Below are 19,919 nucleotides of genomic sequence, written 5' to 3' on the forward strand. Positions count from 1 at the left end.
GAAGTATGACATTCTGTCTTGTTATTCCCAAGATTCTTTTGACGGTGAAGTTCTTGTTTTGGTCATCGATTGTATGACTTTGGAGAATGACAAGGTCGAAATGTTCAAACAATTATTCTTTCTTGCTCCCCAAGAAGAAGGTTTTTTTGTGTTTAATGATGTTTTGATGTTTGTTAGTGATGAAGAAACCATGAACATTCATGCTAATCAGAGCTCGGATCCTTTGCGAACCAAACTTGAGCTTATGCTAGATCAAGAGATCGCAACGATCCTTTCCTTAGAGTTTGATCAATAGGCTAACTGGAATAACCCTACAATGCTAGTCATTGAGACAAGTTATGCAGTTCAGAATAATGTTGCCTATTCTTTTGTAGTAGAAAATTCAAATACTTTAGTCTCTCAGGGTTTGAATAATCTAAATAGAGTCAATGCCTTGGAAGAGGCATCCATATTTGTTAAAAACTTATGTAAAAACACGAAAGTTTAAGAACTTCACGAGGCTTTCAAGAGGTTTGGAACTATCAAACCTAATGGTGTTCGTATTAACCCTGGTAAAAAATGGAGATTCTTTGGCTTTATCGAATTTGAGCCTCCTACTTCTATATAAAATGTATCAAAATTTCTTCTATCAGAATTAGGAATCAAAAAATCAATATTGAAGCAATGAAAAGAAAGAATTGATGATGAATTTCACTAAGCCAAATGGACTCACTGCCAATAGAAATATAATGATTATTTTCTTTTCAAATTCCAATGTTTTAAGAAACTTGATTATCTCGTACCTTAGCTCGAGTTCTTTTACCTTCTTTTGGTTTATTAAGAGTTGACACCATTTTGATCAATTCATTCTTGTAGGCATGTGGGAAGCAGCCAATGCATTTTCTCTATTTGCAAACCTCCATGAGTTCCTAGTCGTTTCCAATCCTAAGATTCCATCTATGCATTTTATCTGCTAAGCTCCAGTACTATGTGCCTCTTAAAATGCTTCATGTTTTTGCTTTACTGCTGCCATTGATTAGATTTTGTTCTTTTCTTTTTATAAACAACAAATGCATTCTAAGTTTATTTTGAATAACCATAAGTTCAATTTAAATTTTCACTTACGTAAAATAAAACAACATCAAATCAAATTCTATCTCTCCCACGCAATGTGATTTAAGTTTGAATATTTTTTCTTTCGTCTTTTGAATATATTTATATTTTTTAGAAGTAAAAATATTACTCAATACTCGTGTTTAAAGTTCAATGTGACAAATGAAATAAGATAAAATAAACTTTAATTAATTGAGTTATAGTGTTTGTTTCGATAAAAATTGGTTTGCAAATAAATGGGAAAACTATTTATCAAAGCCCATATTTCAAATGAAGTTTATGGAAGAAAAGGAATAAAAGAACCACTTTTGTTGATCCAATTAATAATTAGTTTGATAAAAAATTGAATTGCAAAAGAAATATGGAACAAATTAATAAATTTAAACCCTTGTAATTCATTCAAGTTCACTTATCTTTAATATAAATTAAAAGAACCCCTGTGTTAAACAATGAGGTTTGAAAATTTTATAAACATTTGATGTTAAAAATTGTGAATCCATGCAAACAATTTTGAATTTTGTCATTTATATAATTCTTTCAATTATTATTTGACATATTTTAATGACCCAAATCCAAGTACTAACTCAACAACTTTTTAAGCCTAAACCACAGTCCAAGCACTAGCCAAGCAACTTTTCAAGCCTAAATCACGTGGTCCTCAAAGTTGTTAGTAATAATGAACTTCAATTCGTTATATAAGTCTTAACAATAATATTTATATCTAACATGAAATGGGGTATCATAATCCCACTCACTCAAACATTTGATGTCTTCATTAAGGCCACTTATCACATCACAATCATGATTAAGGCCCATTTCACAAGACTAAGATTTCACTAGCGCAATGTGGAAGCCCACATCGGGTTGGCTCATGCTTTGATACCATTTATGACGACCCAAGTCCAAGCATTGGTCCAACAACTTTTCAAGCTTAAACCATGTGACCCTCAAAAGCTAAAGATCAAGTTGCTAGTAGTGATAGACTTGGATTTGTTATGTAAATCTTAACAATTGCATTCATATCTAATGTGTGATGGGGTATCACACATATGCTCGAACAACATTTGTTATAAAATGTACAAAAATTATTTTGCATTCATCAAGGAGCAAGTTGCAATCCAAAAAACAAGGCACACTTTGATTTGCAGGATTGTATACCTCATATAACAAAAAGTGATCTCATAGCAATGATTTGAGATCTTCAGCTACATTTGTTCCATCTATGTTTAGTACTACAATATTATCAAAATGGTATGATATATAAATAGCTTTGTAAATAGGCTAAATACTACCTTAAAATATGATAAAAATGATATTTGTAGTGTTTCACTAAAAATGTATTTGATTGTAGAACAATTCAGGCTTAGTAATATAAAAGCCATTTATCTAAAATATCAACCAAAAGGATAAGCCAGTGTTTAGCAAATTTCATTTGCATGTCATTACTTTCACTAAATTCCAACCACACCAATAAGATAAAGAGAAACAGAGTATGAATGTTAAACGTATATATATTAAAAGAGACTTTCTTTGCTTTTCCAAAAGATAGATTTCATTTACAGGCGTTGATAGAGAAAACAAAAAAATAACTTGAAAAGTTTATCAAAACAATATTTGGACAAGCTTTGTTCATCTTTCTTATCAAGCCTGAAGAAGCTTTGGCAACCTTAGTCACTATACATAAGGGAATGTCTTGAACAATATAATACATGCTAGTGAAAAGAACATAGGTTTTCTTAGAGCTAGTGAGCTGATTTGCAAATATGAGGTTGAACTTAAACCTAGATACACATAGGACATTTTTTAAGGTTAGTAACGAAGTTAATTTGACCATTCCTATGTGAGTGACAACGACTTTTCTATTATTAGGTAATTGAACAAAATAGTTGGTAACTAGTTTTGTAGAGATGAAATTGTTTAAAGAATAATAGATATGATTAGCTACACCTGAGTCAACAATCCAAGAATCTTGTTTTATCATGATAGTATTTACATATCTAAACTTAAGAGGCATACTATTGATGGTGTTGAAACAATAGTGGCTAAAATAATACTTGCAAAAATTGAATTTACCAATTAATGCTTTGTTTGCAGAGTGTTTGTTGAAATGCTCTTACTATCATTGTTAGTCAGACCATTTTCATTCAAGAGCTCCATCAACTTGTTAACTTGTTGCTTGATGATGGACATTTGGTACATAGAGCCAGTTCCATCCAATTCCTCTTCCTGATTAGATTTGTCGTAACGTGCAGGTCTGGAAACTTGACCGCTAGACGTGGGTGAAAGCAAAATAACTAGGAGTTGCCACCAATCGTTTTTTCTAGGTGCGATTGATCATCTATCAACTTGGTCCTAATCGACAAAATCCTAAATTAATTTTAGGTTCGTCGAAAGAACGAGAACTGGTCTACGATTTTTAAAGATAGATTCGAGAATGCAATTATGCACTGAGAAGGGTTAACACCTCTGTGGCGCCCGTTCCACGAACGGTACCATTTAATCTTAAGTTATCCTATTGTGGCCTACCCTTGATTTTAATCCTATGTTTCCTTAAAACTTGCTTATTAATTAATCCTTTATTATATTAGTTGATTGAGTCTTTTATTCTGTTTCATAAATGCATATGATGCAATCGTAAAATGATGTTATGATTTGCTCAATTTTAAATGATGAGATCGGTAATCTTTTATCAAAAAATCGTTTGTAGACTATCCCAACACTTTGGTGAAGTCTCGAAATTTTTCTTACCTAGAGATATCTTAGAAAGAACTCGTCTTTACGAGCTTTTCAAGGAAATCTCATCATCCGAATTCCCGCTCCATTAATAAGATAAACGTGGCATGTTATGACATGATAGAAGGATGATATCTTCATGAACACGTTTCTTAATTTAGCTGGTTCGTTATTCATGCAATAATATGTTTAATAATTTAATGTGATTTATTACCTTGTTCATATATTTATTATTATTTGTAATGTATATTATTTTTTAACAATAATTATTTGAGTTAATGGGTATTAGACTATAGAGTTCGGATTTATCCCGACGCTTCGGTGAAAATCCGTCTCGAACTCCACATCTAAGAAATCCACCCGAAAGAGACAACTCTTTGCCCTTTTTTAAGTGAAATTCTATCATTAGATCACTTAAAATAATCATTTTATTTTTTATAATAATTATGTTTACATCATGTATTTTTTTATTTATTATATTTTAACAATGATTATTTAACTTAATGGGTATTGGAGTATAGAGTTCGAATTTATCCCGACGTTTCGATGAAAATTCATCTTAAATTCTACATTTAAGAAATCCACTCAAAAAAGACAACCCTTTGCCCTTTTTAAGTGAAATTCTGTCATTAGATCACTTAAAATAACAATTTCATTTTTTATAGTAATTATATTTACATCATGTATATTTTTTATTATTTTTTGAGTACCTAAATATATTTATAATATAAATATTTCTCCCCTTTTTTTCCTATCCTTCTCATTCACTTATTATTATTATTATTATTATTTGGTTGATTTTGTTTATTTTGATTTTCTAACACCAAAATGGACAAAAATAAAGTATATATATAAACTCTTTCTAAAATGAGTTAAATTAAACTAAAATATATTCTAATTAAATATGATGGACTAGACCCAAAGCCAATTAAAATAAACTTGCAAACCAAGAGGAAAAAAATTTTACCTTACTATGCTAGGATTAGCCCAAATTGCAGGTCTGAGGAGGGCCCAAGCTTGCTTGCATCATATCTGCCCCTTAAAGCCCACAAGGCTGGGCTCAAAACACAGGGTTTGGTGTCTGTGTAACTGCTCCAAACGACGCCGTTCAGCTCCTGGGCATATAAATTCTTTTTTTATTATTATTTTCTCCTTTAACTTTCTCTCTCAGCCGTTCCTCTCTCTCTCTGGTTTTCTTCCCTTCTTTTTCTCTTTTTTCTTCTCTCTTATTAAGTTCAAAATAGAACAAGGCCAAACCAAATTTTATCTTTACTAGATTTTACAGCTGTTTTTAAATTTGAACCTTTTTTACTTAATTAGCCCTCTGTATATGTTTTATATTTTTCAGAATTAAAAATGTTACCTACTTGCGTTTTGATACAAATTGATTTACAAATAAATGTGATATAAAAGTAAAGAAATAAAATTATCATCATTAGCATTCATCAAGGTTTACATGTGTTATTATAAACAAGTTTTACTCCTCTTTTATGTCTCTTTGCACGATTTAAAAGCATATATCTCCCATAAATATATATATATATATATATATGTATGAATCTATGTGAAAATTCTATTATCATGAACTGCTATTATTTATATCTCATTTTTAAATAATCAATGCAAAAAAGAACCACCAAGTTTATGAATTTGATAATAAAGATTAAACCACTAGCATTTATTTTTTTATGTATATTTCTACTTTATGGAAACAAGAAAATATATGGAAAACTGTTAACCAAAAGCCCATATTTTAAATGAAGGGTAAGGAGGAAAAGAAATAAAAGAGCTATTTATGTTAATCAAGATATGTTATTATGAACCATTAATACTCAAGGTCTGTAAGAACCCAATTTGGTGAAAATTTTTAATCTAAAAAGTGTAAATTACAGTATTATCACTACTGTTCCTACCAGGCAATAAGCTACTCTGAAAAGGCCTGACCATCTCCTGCAAGAGCGGACGTAATCTATTCACAAGCAGTTTAGTCAAGATTTTATAAGTAGGATTCAACAGACTTATAGGCCAAAACCCCATCATATTCATCGGATTGTCCTTTTTTGGGATTAAAATAATAAAGGCCTTCGGGAATTCTAAAGGAAAAAATCTATCATTCAGCACTTGATTAGCAAATACTAAAATATGATTTTTGACTGTTTCCTAGGCTCTCTGGAAGAAGAAAGGTTGAATACCGTCAAGACTAGGAGCTTTTAGCCCCTTCATAGTGAACAGTGCTACTTTAATCTCTTCCATCTCAAAGGGTCGCAGCAGAACAGCGTGATCATCTAGACTCATCATAGGCCGCCAACGAGCAAAACTACCAACCAAAAGAGTTGTATCACACCAACCAAAGATGGCTGCATAGAAAGAAACTGCTTGTTGTTTAAGAATATCATTGTTCGTCCCCCATTGACCATCAATCATCAAACCAGCCACCTGATTCCTATTACTATGAACTACCGTAGAAAGATAGTAGAACGTCGTATTCCTCTCTCCATCCAATATCCATTCTACACAAGACTCTTGATACCAAAGTTCAGTATGAGCTTATTATTGACTATATAAAATTTTCCCTATCACTTGTCACAATCATATTTTCCTTTAATATTTTAGCAATTACGAAAAATGAAAGAAAAATATAAATAATTAATGTAACCGTATACATTACTTCGGGTTTCTAGAATAGGAAAAAAAGGTCAAGGCATCAACAACTTCGTGGAAATTGATAAAAGGAGAAAAGAAAAAGTGTGCATCTAGATTAATGGGCAAAAAAAAGTAAATAAAATAATGGAAAAATTAGAAAAAAAACATACCTAATTTTGAAAGAGAATGTTTGGAGCTCTCTCAAGAAATGAAATTTAATTTCATATGCCATTTGCACTACATATTCCTTATTGAATGATGTACCATGGTGGCAAAGCGTGGCATTGGGAATGATTCATATGAAGATTAATGCCAAGTTGAAAAAATATGTTTGCAAAGCAATGACGAGCCCACATGTCCAAATAATGTACAAATTAGAAAAGGTGAAATACCCAAAGATATAAAAATTGTTCTTCCCGCCCACTGTCTCATTCCCATGACAATGAAGACAAATGAATTGAAAGGAGATGTCACCTTTAAACAAAAGAATTTGGCCTCCATCCAAGCCCTCAGATGAGGTTTCCACTTGCCAAAGCATCATTCACTTCCAAATCTGATTTGACATCCTCCTCCCCTTCCTTCCATCTTATCTCATCTCTTTGCTTTAATAAGTTTGCAAGCCTTTAACTACCATTCCAAACAATCCTTTCAATAGATACCCATTTTCCCATTCTCAAATTGATTTTTTATTCCAATTTTATCCATAATTTGTCTTAATGTTATTTGACCAAGAAGTTAACCATTAGATGTACCCTAAACTCGAAAAAACTATTTGATTTGAATTCGACTTCGATTTTGATTTAATAAAAAAAATCAATAATTTCAATTCAATTAATTTAAAATAAATTCAAACTCAAAATAACTCAAATTTGAATTCAAACTTAAATTAACTCGAACCAAATCCAACTAGATCTAGCAAAAGGATATAATTGCCACCTCTGTTAAATGATTTGGTTTTCACTTTTTTTCCTCTCAAGCACAAATCAAGAAGGGTGCCCACTTGGCCTGAAGGAAACAGAACCATGTCTAGTGTGGGGACATTCTGCCATGGATGATATGTGAGCGACACAATATGGTGTTTGGCCTTAGCTTCCTACTAATTGATTCCTAGATTCCAAAATATCCAGTTGATGCCTTGACACCCTATCAACAGATTCCATAGGTCTTCATGTTCAAATTAGCCACGTCCACCTCTTATACCCAAAGAAAGCCCTAGCCTTGTGTGGTAGAGGCTTTGGAATCTACTAGTTCCCTATTTCAATAACTATATGTATCCCTGTGATTCACTTATTTATATATATTCTATCATTAGGAGTGTCAAATCACTTTGAATTATGACTTTTTTCAATCTCGATATATAAGATAACTCGAAAAGGAATTCTTAACACTTTCAGTAATATGATATCGTTTCTCATCTAATGTGAACTTAATTCTTTATCCACAGTCAATTTCAAGTCTAATACAAGATAAGATATTTGGGTTTTATGTAACACTCATCAAGATTCTTGGAGATTTTTTCTGTTCCAATCATTGTCTAGGCTGTTAAAAAAATTTTCATTGTCTGCCACCTTCTTCTTTTTTTAACTATAAGTTGTGCACAAGCCCACCAGTCCAATGACAGGTTTTAAGTACAGTGTCCCTTCACAGGGTAGCTTTAACAAAGGGGAAAACAAAAGGGAGACCTAAAAGTGGGGTAAAATTCACATGATATGTGTCAACACTCGGGGAAAAAAAAAGGGGGGGGTGAAAGATACTAGGTTGGGATAAGGATAATACTCTTTACACTCCTTTTTCCATTCTCTTTTACTTGGTGATAGAGAGAATCACACAAGTTATAGAGAGCTTTTATGGGGATAATAAAATTTTATTTAAGTTGTGATTGTAAATAATTAAAAATAAATAAATGATAATATGCGTAAATTATTCTATTGGACTAAATATTTAACTTTTTTTTAAAAAGTTTATATATGATACATCATCAATGTATAATACATATATATTATCATTTAAATATAAAATATTATCTCGTAAATATAATATTTTTAAAATTATAAATATTTATCTTATGAAATTTATGTACCACAAATATATCAAGATGTTTTGAGTCCCAAAGCAACCAATTAGTAATTGATAATAAGAAGGAACTTGATTTGAAGGCTAGTTGTACTTTTCATTCACATCACCTTTCACTAACCAAAGGCAAGAGCTTTGTCCTGACCTTGGAAACTCATAATGCAAGAGAAGCTAAAAGGCCATTCACTGCTTCAGAGCCATTCAAAGTACCACAATTTGGAAGAGTTGTGGGTCCATAAATCACATTTTTCTAATTGGTTTCTTCTAATTTTGCCATCATATGAACTGCAAAAAAAATTATACCTTTTTTTTTTTATCATTTTGTCTATAGCTAGTAGGGACTCAATGAGACCATATGATTAAGGAATAAGAAAATGTTTCATAAACTAATGTTTGCCCACCTAATTTGTGCATTAAAATATTGTCAATTAAAGCACTTAGAAGTATTTTCATGATTGTACAACTAGACAAGATGTGTGGGGGGTCCAAAATTGGTCATGTTATAGAGATATCTAACCCTTTAATTCACCCCATTAACATTGCCTTTTGTCAAGGATATTCAATAGATTATGAGACAAATGGTTGAGAGAAGTAAAGATTAAACTATATGTCGATATTCATGTACATTGCAATCTTTTTGGCTTTAAAGAAATCAAAAACTTCCTTAGATGGTAAGGTTTTTGTGCAAACTTCTTTTTGGCCCCCATGAGAGACAATTACTGCTTTATATATACCATATCTCACAAACTAGATTTTATTTCTTTTGTGCTTGTCATAATCATACAAAAGAAAGTCTCAACATCAAAGTCCATATAATTCCACACTGAATCATGCTTTGAGATTTCAAGAGCTAGAAAAAGTAAGATCTTAATTTTAACCTAAAATCTCATATTTAATAGGAAGAAATAAAGAGTTGTTATCAATTAAGTTCATATTCCAATTAGTGCAGGCATGCCAAACTTTTGGCCCCATCTTTGTCTAATTAAGATTTAATAAGAAAGTAACAACTCATGAGTGTCCAAAATATCTTAAATATGAACAGTCAATGATTCATAAGAAATAAATATCGATGAATACATTATTTATTATCTTTGTATCGTTCGTGAATGATCCAATTGTTCTTGAAATGGCAATCAAAAATAGGCATTACCCTTACATTCAAGGCAATTGATTTCAGTTGCCATCATGCTCTTGGTGAAGTAGATGAAGCATTCAATACAAAGAAAGTACAATGTCCGGCCAATGAAGGCATTGGTCTCGTGAAGTTGCCACCTTCCATGCTGCAAAAAGATTTAATTGTCTTACATATCTATGATAACCAGGGCCCCTGGCCGGCTGGCCTGCACAAGTCATCTCCAAATGATAATGCGGATGATCTTCCTCCTCCTCCTCCTTTCCCTTGGAAACAAGGTAAAAAACAAAAAAGTCAGTCTAACCATTTGGTTGGAAAAGAAGAAAGAGAAGCCATGTGCATGGAAATGGAATATGGAAATTTGGGTAAGTCTTGTTGACCCCCGAAACCAAACCAGGTTCATCAACCAACTGTGACAGCTAGGTTTACTGACTAATGGCTTGGAACTAGGTGCAAAGCAAAAGGGTGTGGGAATAATCTGAAATTTATCAGATCCTAAGATGATGGGGGAAAATATAATTAATACATTTTGACACTAAATGGCCTCCCATTCTCAAATTCAAACCTGATGTAATGAGCATGAAATCGCGGATTAATGAGCAGAAATCAAAGAGTGGGAACCCAAAATCAAGGTGTGAAACAGGTCATAGTCCATTGCTATTGGCACTTTGGAAAAAAAAAAGGGTATTAAGAAGGTGGTATTTAATGGGGGAAAATGGAGAGTTTCTGAGAAGAAAGTCAACTGAGAAGTTGTAATATGTTTGTCCATATTTCCTTTCAAAATTGGCAACATGTTCGTCAAGTTGCAATAGTAGCCCACTAGTGCTGTGCACATTTCGAACCTTTTCCCAATTCCAACTTTAATTCTCATTATTACCTGATAGACTCTTTTTTTTTTTCTTTTATTTCTAGTCGTGTTTCCATTTATTCTGTCACGTTTTCACATATAAACTTTAAAATATACTAATACTTTTGTCGATAAATCAAAAGGTTCCTTTGAATTAGACCAATCAAAAACTCGAAATCGACAAAAGAAAATTACAATTATGTCATTAAAACAAAGAAAGAAAGCAAAGCCAAACATGTTAATCATGGACTTTTATGTTAAACCAAGAGAACTGCGAATGGAAATATTATCCTTACTCTATTAAATATCATGGGGTACACTTGTCCTTTCCTTACCTTTTTTATTTAGTCTGAGTCTACGCAAAAATGAGTCTACGTGGGTTAGTCGCCATGGTTATGAGGTTTTTTCCTTCATTGCCAAAGATTTTTGCTTTAATTTATATGGAAAGAAAGAAAGAAAAAATATTAAGCAAGTGTGGATGAACCTGTCGTGGGTTCACACTTAAAAATCAGGAAGAATCATCATCATCATCATCTGCTTTCAGATACTTTCCCATATATAAAAAGATCCCTTCTTCTCGCCTTCTCTCTATAGAATCTTTCCCCTTCCCTCCACTAATCATCTTCTGCCATCGAAATTACCCCACTCCCATAAAAACCCAGAGTTTTTTTCATCTTGGTTTGTTCAATGTTTATATAGAAGCAAACCCTTTTCTTTAACCAAGCGTTTTTCTTTTGATTTTCCATGGTCATGGAGCCTCACCCACCACCCAAAAACTTCCTAACTCGGCTCAACTCAGCCGTGGCCAATAGCCGGGTCGGGAAACGCTTCAAGCTATCCGAACGGAACTCGACTTTCACGACCGAGTTGCGGGCTGGCACCGCCACGTTCCTGACCATGGCCTACATCTTAGCCGTCAACGCTTCCATCCTCGCCGACTCCGGAGGTCCCTGCAGCGTCTCGGATTGCGTCCCTCTGTGTTCTGACCCTTCCGTTCCGTTATCCAACTGCACAGGGTCAACTCAACGAGTGGTCCAGCCCGACGTGTCGTGTAAATTCGACCCGGTCAACCCGGGTTACGCTTCGTGTTTGGAGAAAGTACGTAAAGATCTCATAGTGGCGACCGTCGCTTCTTCTCTTATTGGCTGCGTAATTATGGGTGCTTTCGCGAATTTACCCCTGGCTTTGGCACCGGGTATGGGGACAAATGCGTATTTTGCCTATACCGTGGTCGGGTATCATGGGTCGGGTAATGTCCCTTATAAGAGTGCTTTAGCAGCAGTTTTTATAGAAGGGTTAATTTTTCTGTTCATCTCAGCTATCGGGTTCCGGGCCAAGTTAGCTAAGTTGGTTCCTAAACCGGTTCGGATCAGTTCCTCGGCGGGTATCGGGCTTTTCCTCGCTTTTATCGGGTTACAAAATAACCAAGGGATCGGGTTAGTTGGGTATAACCCGTCGACCCTTGTGACTCTTGGAGGCTGCCCGAGTTGGTCTCGGACTTCGGTTGCCCCGGTTTTAACGACAGCTAACGGAACCGGTAGTTTATTGCCTGGAGGTACTGTATCAGGTGACATTTTTTGTTTACGTGACAGAATGGAGAGTCCCACATTATGGCTTGGAATTGTAGGTTTTGTGATTATAGCTTATTGCTTGGTGAAAAATATAAAAGGTGCTATGATTTATGGTATAGTATTTGTAACCGCCGTCTCATGGTTTCGTCACACCAAAGTTACGGTTTTTCCCGACACTGTTGCCGGTGATGCAGCCCATGAGTATTTTAAAAAGGTTGTTGATATCCATTTAATTGAAAGTACAGCTGGGGCATTGAGTTTTAAAACTATAGGTAAAGGTTACTTTTGGGAGGCTTTGGTCACGTTCTTATATGTTGACATATTAGACACAACTGGTACATTATATTCAATGGCTAGATTCGCCGGTTTTACCGACGAAAATGGTGATTTCGAGGGCCAATACTTTGCTTTCATGTCCGATGCCATGTCAATCGTCGTCGGATCATTGCTCGGGACATCTCCGGTGACGGCATTCATTGAATCATCGACGGGAATACGAGAAGGCGGACGAACAGGGCTGACGGCGTTGACAGTGGCGGGATACTTTTTCCTGGCGTTTTTCTTCACCCCACTTTTGGCGTCGATACCGGCTTGGGCAGTGGGACCGCCGCTAATCCTGGTGGGCGTGTTGATGATGAGAGCTGTGGTGGAAATTGAGTGGGATGACATGAGGCAGGCAATCCCTGCTTTTGTGACATTGATTTTGATGCCTTTGACCTATTCAATAGCCTATGGTTTAATTGGTGGGATTGGAACTTACATTGTGTTAAACATTTGGGATTGGGCGACAGATTTCTTGGCCAAGCATGGTGCTATAGAAAGGAGTGGTGTTGGAGTCAATGGGGCACACGAGCAAGCAAGGGAAGATGGAAGTGTAAAAGCAGTTGAACTTGATCGTGTTTAGGCCGCCATGGGAGACAACACTTTAAGAGGCTTCTCTTTTGTCTTTTTCAGACAATTATCTTGGAAGACCCGTAGACTCGTAGAAAAAAGAAATAGGATAAAGGAAATGGATTCACATTTCACACATATTAGAGATAATTAGTAAATATTTTTGCGAATTTGATTATTTAGTTTGATATCTCATTTACGTATTTGATCGGGCAAGAGATAATGCATTTGTAATTGAGTCAAATATTCCGGTACACATATTTTCTTTTCTAGAATGAAAGTTCTATCAATTTTTTTTTTCTAATTTTAATATTCTCCTTGTATCCTTCTCAAGAAAAAAAAAGACAAGCATAAAAGGGCATATTTCTATTTTGTTATTTTCCATTGTTAAAATAGACTAGTCATGGGTCCAAAAACCCTATTTGGTCAAAGAGATGGTGATTGATATTTCAACTTTAAGCAAATTGGGACATGGATGGATGGTGTAGGCAACCACTTTACTTCCACAACTGAAATTGTGGGGCATTTTAATAGATATTTTCATTGCTTCTTTGCAAATTTTTCTTATTATAATAATTTGAAATTCAATATTTGGGTGCTAGACATTGTCCAATTGGTCACTCCAATTTCTTGTTGTAAAGAAGAATTTTTTTTTGTTTGAGTTGGAATCTCCCTTTAACTTTCAAACTATTGGCAAAACTATATATAATTTTTTGGTGAGACAAAGCATTGATTGAAGCAATCAAGCAATGAAGCAAGATTCTAAACAATTTGTGACCAATATTTTTTTTACTTGCAGATAAGGGGATTGTTTTGCATGTTCAATGGTGTTTGAAACAAGCCAATCTGTCATAACTATTGCCTTAAAAGCATCAAAAGTGGGACAGTAAACAAAGCAACATTTAGAGATAACCCAACACATATTATGTGTAAAGAATTTGATGTTTGATCCTCCCCTCCACACACACACACACCCAACTTGTTAAACTAACTCATCTCTCAATCACAAATTAATATCTTAGGGTGATCAAAAGCAAATATGCTTTTAGTTTTGGACTGATTAAAGGTTCAATTTTATATGAAATAGTACCCTTTTTTATATTCATAGTTATTTACAAGCCATTTATATCTTAAACATGTGAATCTCACCATAAAATCAAATTGGGTATTGAACATGTAGGTCAATTCTTTTCAAAAATATAAAGAATCTACCAAATTCGAAACAAAGAGCAATATTTTTCACAAGTTTTGCATGAATGTAATATCAAATTGAATTTCAAGATGTTTTAACGGTTATAGTTTGAGATTCTCCAATTCGAATCTTAAAAACAAAAAGGTAAAATTTATAAGGCGGCGGAATTTTACCCCCCTCAAAATAATATGAAAACGTATGGCATACAAATTTCTTACCAATTTTGTGAGTATTTATGAAAGGGTAGATTGGTTTTTTGGGGCAGCAATTCTTGGGACATGCACACCCTTTTTAACATGTGGATAGCACCAAGTATGTAGGATGAGTGTCCCCAATTTGAGTGTGAAGTCCCAATTAGGTGTGAATGCAAAGCTTCTTTGATTGAATGAAATGGGAGGGAGACCCCATGGAAGTAAATTTTATTTGTTTATGGTCTTTATCTGTGCTTGTCGCTTTCTTCCTCTAAATAATGCCTTCTCAAATGAAAAATTGAGGGGGTGATGTGGTGAGAGGACCGATGAGGACATTGAAGTAAACATCTTGCCTTATATTTCTTGGCCGGCTGTAACTGGTCCACCTACTCTTTCTAGGTTAACTAACCCCAATTATAGAGACCTTTCCCAATTTTTTTAAACCATAAAAACGAAATTCCAGTTTTACCCTTTAAGCAGAAGATGATACAGTAATTACTCAATCAAATGTCTGAATATCAATCATTAATAATCTTTAAATTTTTTAAATATCTATGCTTCCTAATCTTGAAGTAATTTTTTTCTCGATGTGTGTTTTTTAGTGATTCTTTTTTATATGATTCCTTTTCATGTATAAATAATTGAAAAATTAAATATTATAAAACTTTACTTTAGTTGCCATTAGATAAGATTCATATTAATATCGGCTGTAATCGAAATTAGATTAGATTAGTGGTAATCTTGAGGATAATTGAGTGCGATTAGATGAGGTGTCAAACTAAAATGTTAATAAACAAAAAAAAAGGGTATGGTTAAAACATTTAATTAAGTCTAGGAAACAGGCACTTAGCATATTTTCCCTATTAAGGATATTAGCTTTTGTTTAGTGCTGGGATATTGTTTACAACCTAGCTTTGGCCAATCAAATAAGATTCCCCATAGAACAAAAAATTAAAGCTTCATAATAAAGAGAAATAATGTCACAAAGCTGTGCCATGCATCAGAATTCTGGTTGTGCCCTTGATTGTGTGCGTAGACCAGAATTCAAAGGAATGGGGGCAGGCAATTTGAAGTGGGAAATGAAAGATAGCAAGCTGCCACCACACACCTGTCCTTTGTTGCTGGATTAGTGGGGTTCCTAAGCAACAATCAAGAATGTCATTAACTTGTATAATTCAAAGAATTTGCACTTTCACAAAGGGGAAAATATCCCTAATGTCGTGTACGATTTAGAACGACTTCATAACACGTACCGATGTACGTTGACAGGATGATTCCTCCACCAAAAAATTAAAAATAAAATTTCGATACGCGATTGGGATTAGCTTTGAGAACATTATGATGGATTAATATTCTATTTGTTACATGGATTACCCAATTCTTTTCCTTGTGAGAAAAAGTTGATAAAGGGAAAAGGAAGAGAGGGTTTGGTGACAGAACATATTCTTGACTCTGATTTGTTGATCTGACAATAATCAAACAACACAACACTGTTATTGTCATCTAAAAGGCTAGCTTTGTACCTTTGTGAAGAGCATCGTTTTGAAGCTCATCTGTGTCGTAAGGTAACAAAAATGGGATGTTTGTTTTGGACCAAGACACGTGTCGAGGTCCCATTCGACGATGACCTTTCCAAGTTGGGCATTTTAATCCATTAATCACTGATTAAACAAAAGGTGATAAGCCTGCAATCATCTCTTGATCCACCCATTGTCTCAAATCCTGGACATGGAGATTTCCCAATCCTTAAAATTGATCTTGGATAAAGATATCGAGGAATGTTAGTATGATAATGAACTTGATTGGTTTGCCTACCTTCAACTGGATTGAAATGCATAAATTCTCATTTTTGTCGTAAAGCTGATTATGGCACTGGATTGTTCTATTTTCTCAAGACACCTGTCGAATTTAATTTTGTACTGCTAATCGGGGGATGAGCCCACAAAAGCTGGAGGGAGGATTCAGTACATGTTTCTATAATCTATACATATTTGTCTAGTTCAGTAGTAGAGGAAAGTAAAAATTATGTATATGGTTCTCAATAATTCGTACAAATCAAATTTTTAGATAAATATTAACAAATTTAGAATATATAAAGATTAGATTTATAGAAATTATTGTATAAAAGTCAAATTTAATATTTTGATAGAGTATAAAGAGAAAGGTTTGGTCCATATTCTTTGTAAAGAATTACACACTAATGATGTTTTAGTCTATATAGCATTTGTGCCTAGACTTTTGGTCGCTAATATGTTTGTTTTTGGATTGAAATATGTTAAAAGAGTCCAAACAAAATTAGTTGAAATAATTAAAACACGAGACATTAAATCTTTACTTTTAAAGTTTGTATTATTTATTAATCACATGGCCAATGGCCAATCAGTTGTGATGCCAGTTGCAACGCCAATTAAGAGTAACGATAATTAGAGAAAATGAGATTTAAACCCTCTTCTTTAAACGAAGAGATCATGTGCCAATCATTGAACCAAATGCTTAGGTGTAATTAAGAGTGACGGTTACGTCACTTATTCGACTTGATTGTTGACTGGGAATCCTTCCTTGCAAAGTCAATCATTATTTACTTATAAATATACTTTAAATATAAACATATTTACTTTCTATTTTGAATTAACATTACAAAATTACAACTTATAAAATTATTAATTATAATATATATAACTTTGTTTATTTAAACTTATAATATATAAATCAAAAGAGAAGTTGTGAGATTAAAATAGTTTTGAAACTTAGTTTTTTTTTAATTTCATGTAATTAAAAACAAACCTGTATAGTTTATTAAATTAATTCATAAAATTATAATTATTAATTAATTTGTAACGTCTTTTAATATATATACTTTATATATATTAAGTTCATTTATAAGGAATATAATTACAATTATATATATAAATTTATTCAATCAAATTAAATAAATCTTTATATGGATTAAAATAATCCAGATGCAGTGAATATTTATTGAAAAAAGGTCATAAAAGTGATCCTATATGCCCATGTGTTTTTATAAAAAGATTCAAATATGAATTTATGATAATTGCTGTTTATATTGATGACTTAAATATTATTAAAACTCCCAAAGAGTTATCAAAAGCTGTAAATTACTTAAAGAAAGAATTTGAGATAAAAGACCTTGGAAAACAAAGTTTTGTGAGTCTTCAGATTAAACATTTAACAAATAAAATTTTTGACCATCAATCTAAGTATATAGTAAAAGTGCTAAAACAATTCTATATGGACAAAGCATATCCATTGAGTTCACTAATGATCGTAAAGTCACTAGAAGTGAAAAAGACTCTTTTCGACCTCGTGAGAATAATGAAAAACTTCTTGATCCTCAAGTACTATATTTTAATGCAATTGGAATACTGATGTATCTTACTAGTAATACATGACCTGATATATCATTTGCTGTGAATTTATTAGCAAAATATAATTCTTCTCTAACTCAAAGATATTGGAATGGAATTAAACATATACTTCAATATCCTTGAGAAATAATGGATATTGGCTTATATTATTCAAATGCATTAAAATTAGAGTTAATTGGTTATGCAGATGGAGAATATTTATCTGATCCACACAAAGCTTAATTCCAAATAGGTTATTTATTTTCATGTGGAGGCACGACTATTTCATAGTGTTCTGTAAAACAAACTATATTTGTTACTTCTTCTAGCCATACAGAAATCTTAGTAATTCATGAGGCAAGTTGTGAATGTGTTTGGATCTGTAACTCAATATATTCGAGAAACTTGTGGCTTGTCAACTAAGAAGGAAATATTAATAACATTATATGAGGATAATATTGCTTGCATAGCACAATTAAAAGAAGGATACGTTAAAGGCGATAGGACAAAACATATTTTGTCAAAATTCTTCTTCACTCATATTCTCCCAGAAAATAGTGATATTAGTGTTCAACAACTTTGTTCAAGTGATAATCTAGCAAATTTATTCACTAAAGTCATTCCTACTACAACATTTGAAAAGTTGATATACAAGATTGGAATGCATCATTTTAAAGATCTTTATAATGCAGTCATCAGGGGGAGTAAAATATGCACTGTACTCTTTTCCTTCATGAAGGTTTTTTCCATTGGGTTTTTCTTGATAAGGTTTTTAATGAGACAATATTTTAAAAGTGTATTCTTGAAAAAAATTATGCACTTTTTTCCTGCACTTGGATTTTTTTTCATGAGGTTTTTCCTTGTAAAGTTTTAACGAGATATATTATTAATACAATGGATATTCAAGGGGGAGTGTCATGAGCATTTTTGTGAATATTCATTTATATAATCTATATCTAGTTTTGGATGTAAATTAGATTGGATCAACATTATGATTTAATATATCTAATCTCTTAGTATTATTTTCATCTTGTAAATTCTATCGAAATAAAGGGTTATTTGTCTATAAATAGACCCTTCATTTTATTTGTAAATACACACTTGAATAAAATCTTTCTTTCTCTCTCTAAATACTTTCTTTCTTCTCTTTCTTCACTTGTTCTTTTAAGTTATATTTTTATAACAGTACTTTAAATATAAACATATTTACTTTCTATTTTGTGTTAACATTACAAAAATTATAACTCATAAAATTATTAATTGCAATATATATCTTTGTTTATATAAACTTATAATATATAAATCTAAAGGGAAGTTGTGAGATTAGAATAGTTTGGAAACTTAGTTATTTTTTTAATTTCATGTAAATAATGATAAATCCATATAGTTAATTAAATTAATTAATAAAACTATGATTATTAATTGACTTGTAATGTCTTTTAATATATATACTTTATATACATTGGGTTCATTTATAAGAAATATAAATACTATTATATATATTAAAATACTTTTAGTATATATACACTTTAAATATAAACATATTTACTTTCTATTTTGTGTTAATATTACAAAAATTATAACTAATAAATTTAATAATTTTTTTAATAATTATAAATTGGGTACCCATGAATAGTATTTTAATAATTTTTTTTACATAATCGGGTTTTTAAACAGATTAGGGTAATTATAAGGTAGTGGAGATGTATTAGGATTAGGGTCAAAGTAGTAATTTTAAAAAATATTCAGATAGTTAATAGGATTCAGGTGGTTTATTTTTTACAGGGTTCGGATTCGGGTACCTCAAAATTAATCGGTACTCTATTTGTTGACAACCCTAGTTTTCCCATGTGGAAGTCTTAAACCTTGTTATTATATCCCATAAAAATTATATTATTTTTCTCTTTATTTTGTAAGTATCTAACATGTGAATTAAGTATCATTTAGAGTAAATATAATTAAACTATGGATAAGAATAAAGTTTCTCAATATGTAAAGTGATACATGTAAATGACATATACATTAAGGTGGTAAAAAAATAATAATTCAAGTTTACGGAAAAAGGTTTGACAAGTAATTATATATATTCTTAAACTCTAATTTGAAAGATCGGGTAATTTAAAAAAAAAAAATTCTAATTTAGTGTCTTTGAGGATAGAATAATTTCATTAATTAATTCAAGAAATTGG

The 19,919-nt window shown here is 32.3% G+C and overlaps 1 protein-coding gene across 1 annotated transcript; it reads left to right on the top strand.

Moving 5' to 3' along the window:
* Positions 1 to 10,888: 10,888 nt before the first annotated feature.
* AZG1 (AZA-guanine resistant1) lies at positions 10,889 to 13,286 on the top strand. The gene has a single exon (XM_007011184.3). It carries the CDS (start codon positions 11,265 to 11,267, stop codon positions 12,993 to 12,995), a length of 1,731 nt encoding a protein of 576 aa, XP_007011246.2. The 5' UTR covers positions 10,889 to 11,264; the 3' UTR covers positions 12,996 to 13,286.
* Positions 13,287 to 19,919: the final 6,633 nt, after the last annotated feature.

This window comes from Theobroma cacao, chromosome 10 (assembly GCF_053813885.1).
Source record: "Theobroma cacao isolate CCN51 chromosome 10, ASM5381388v1, whole genome shotgun sequence".
Taxonomy (NCBI): Eukaryota; Viridiplantae; Streptophyta; class Magnoliopsida; order Malvales; family Malvaceae; genus Theobroma; species Theobroma cacao.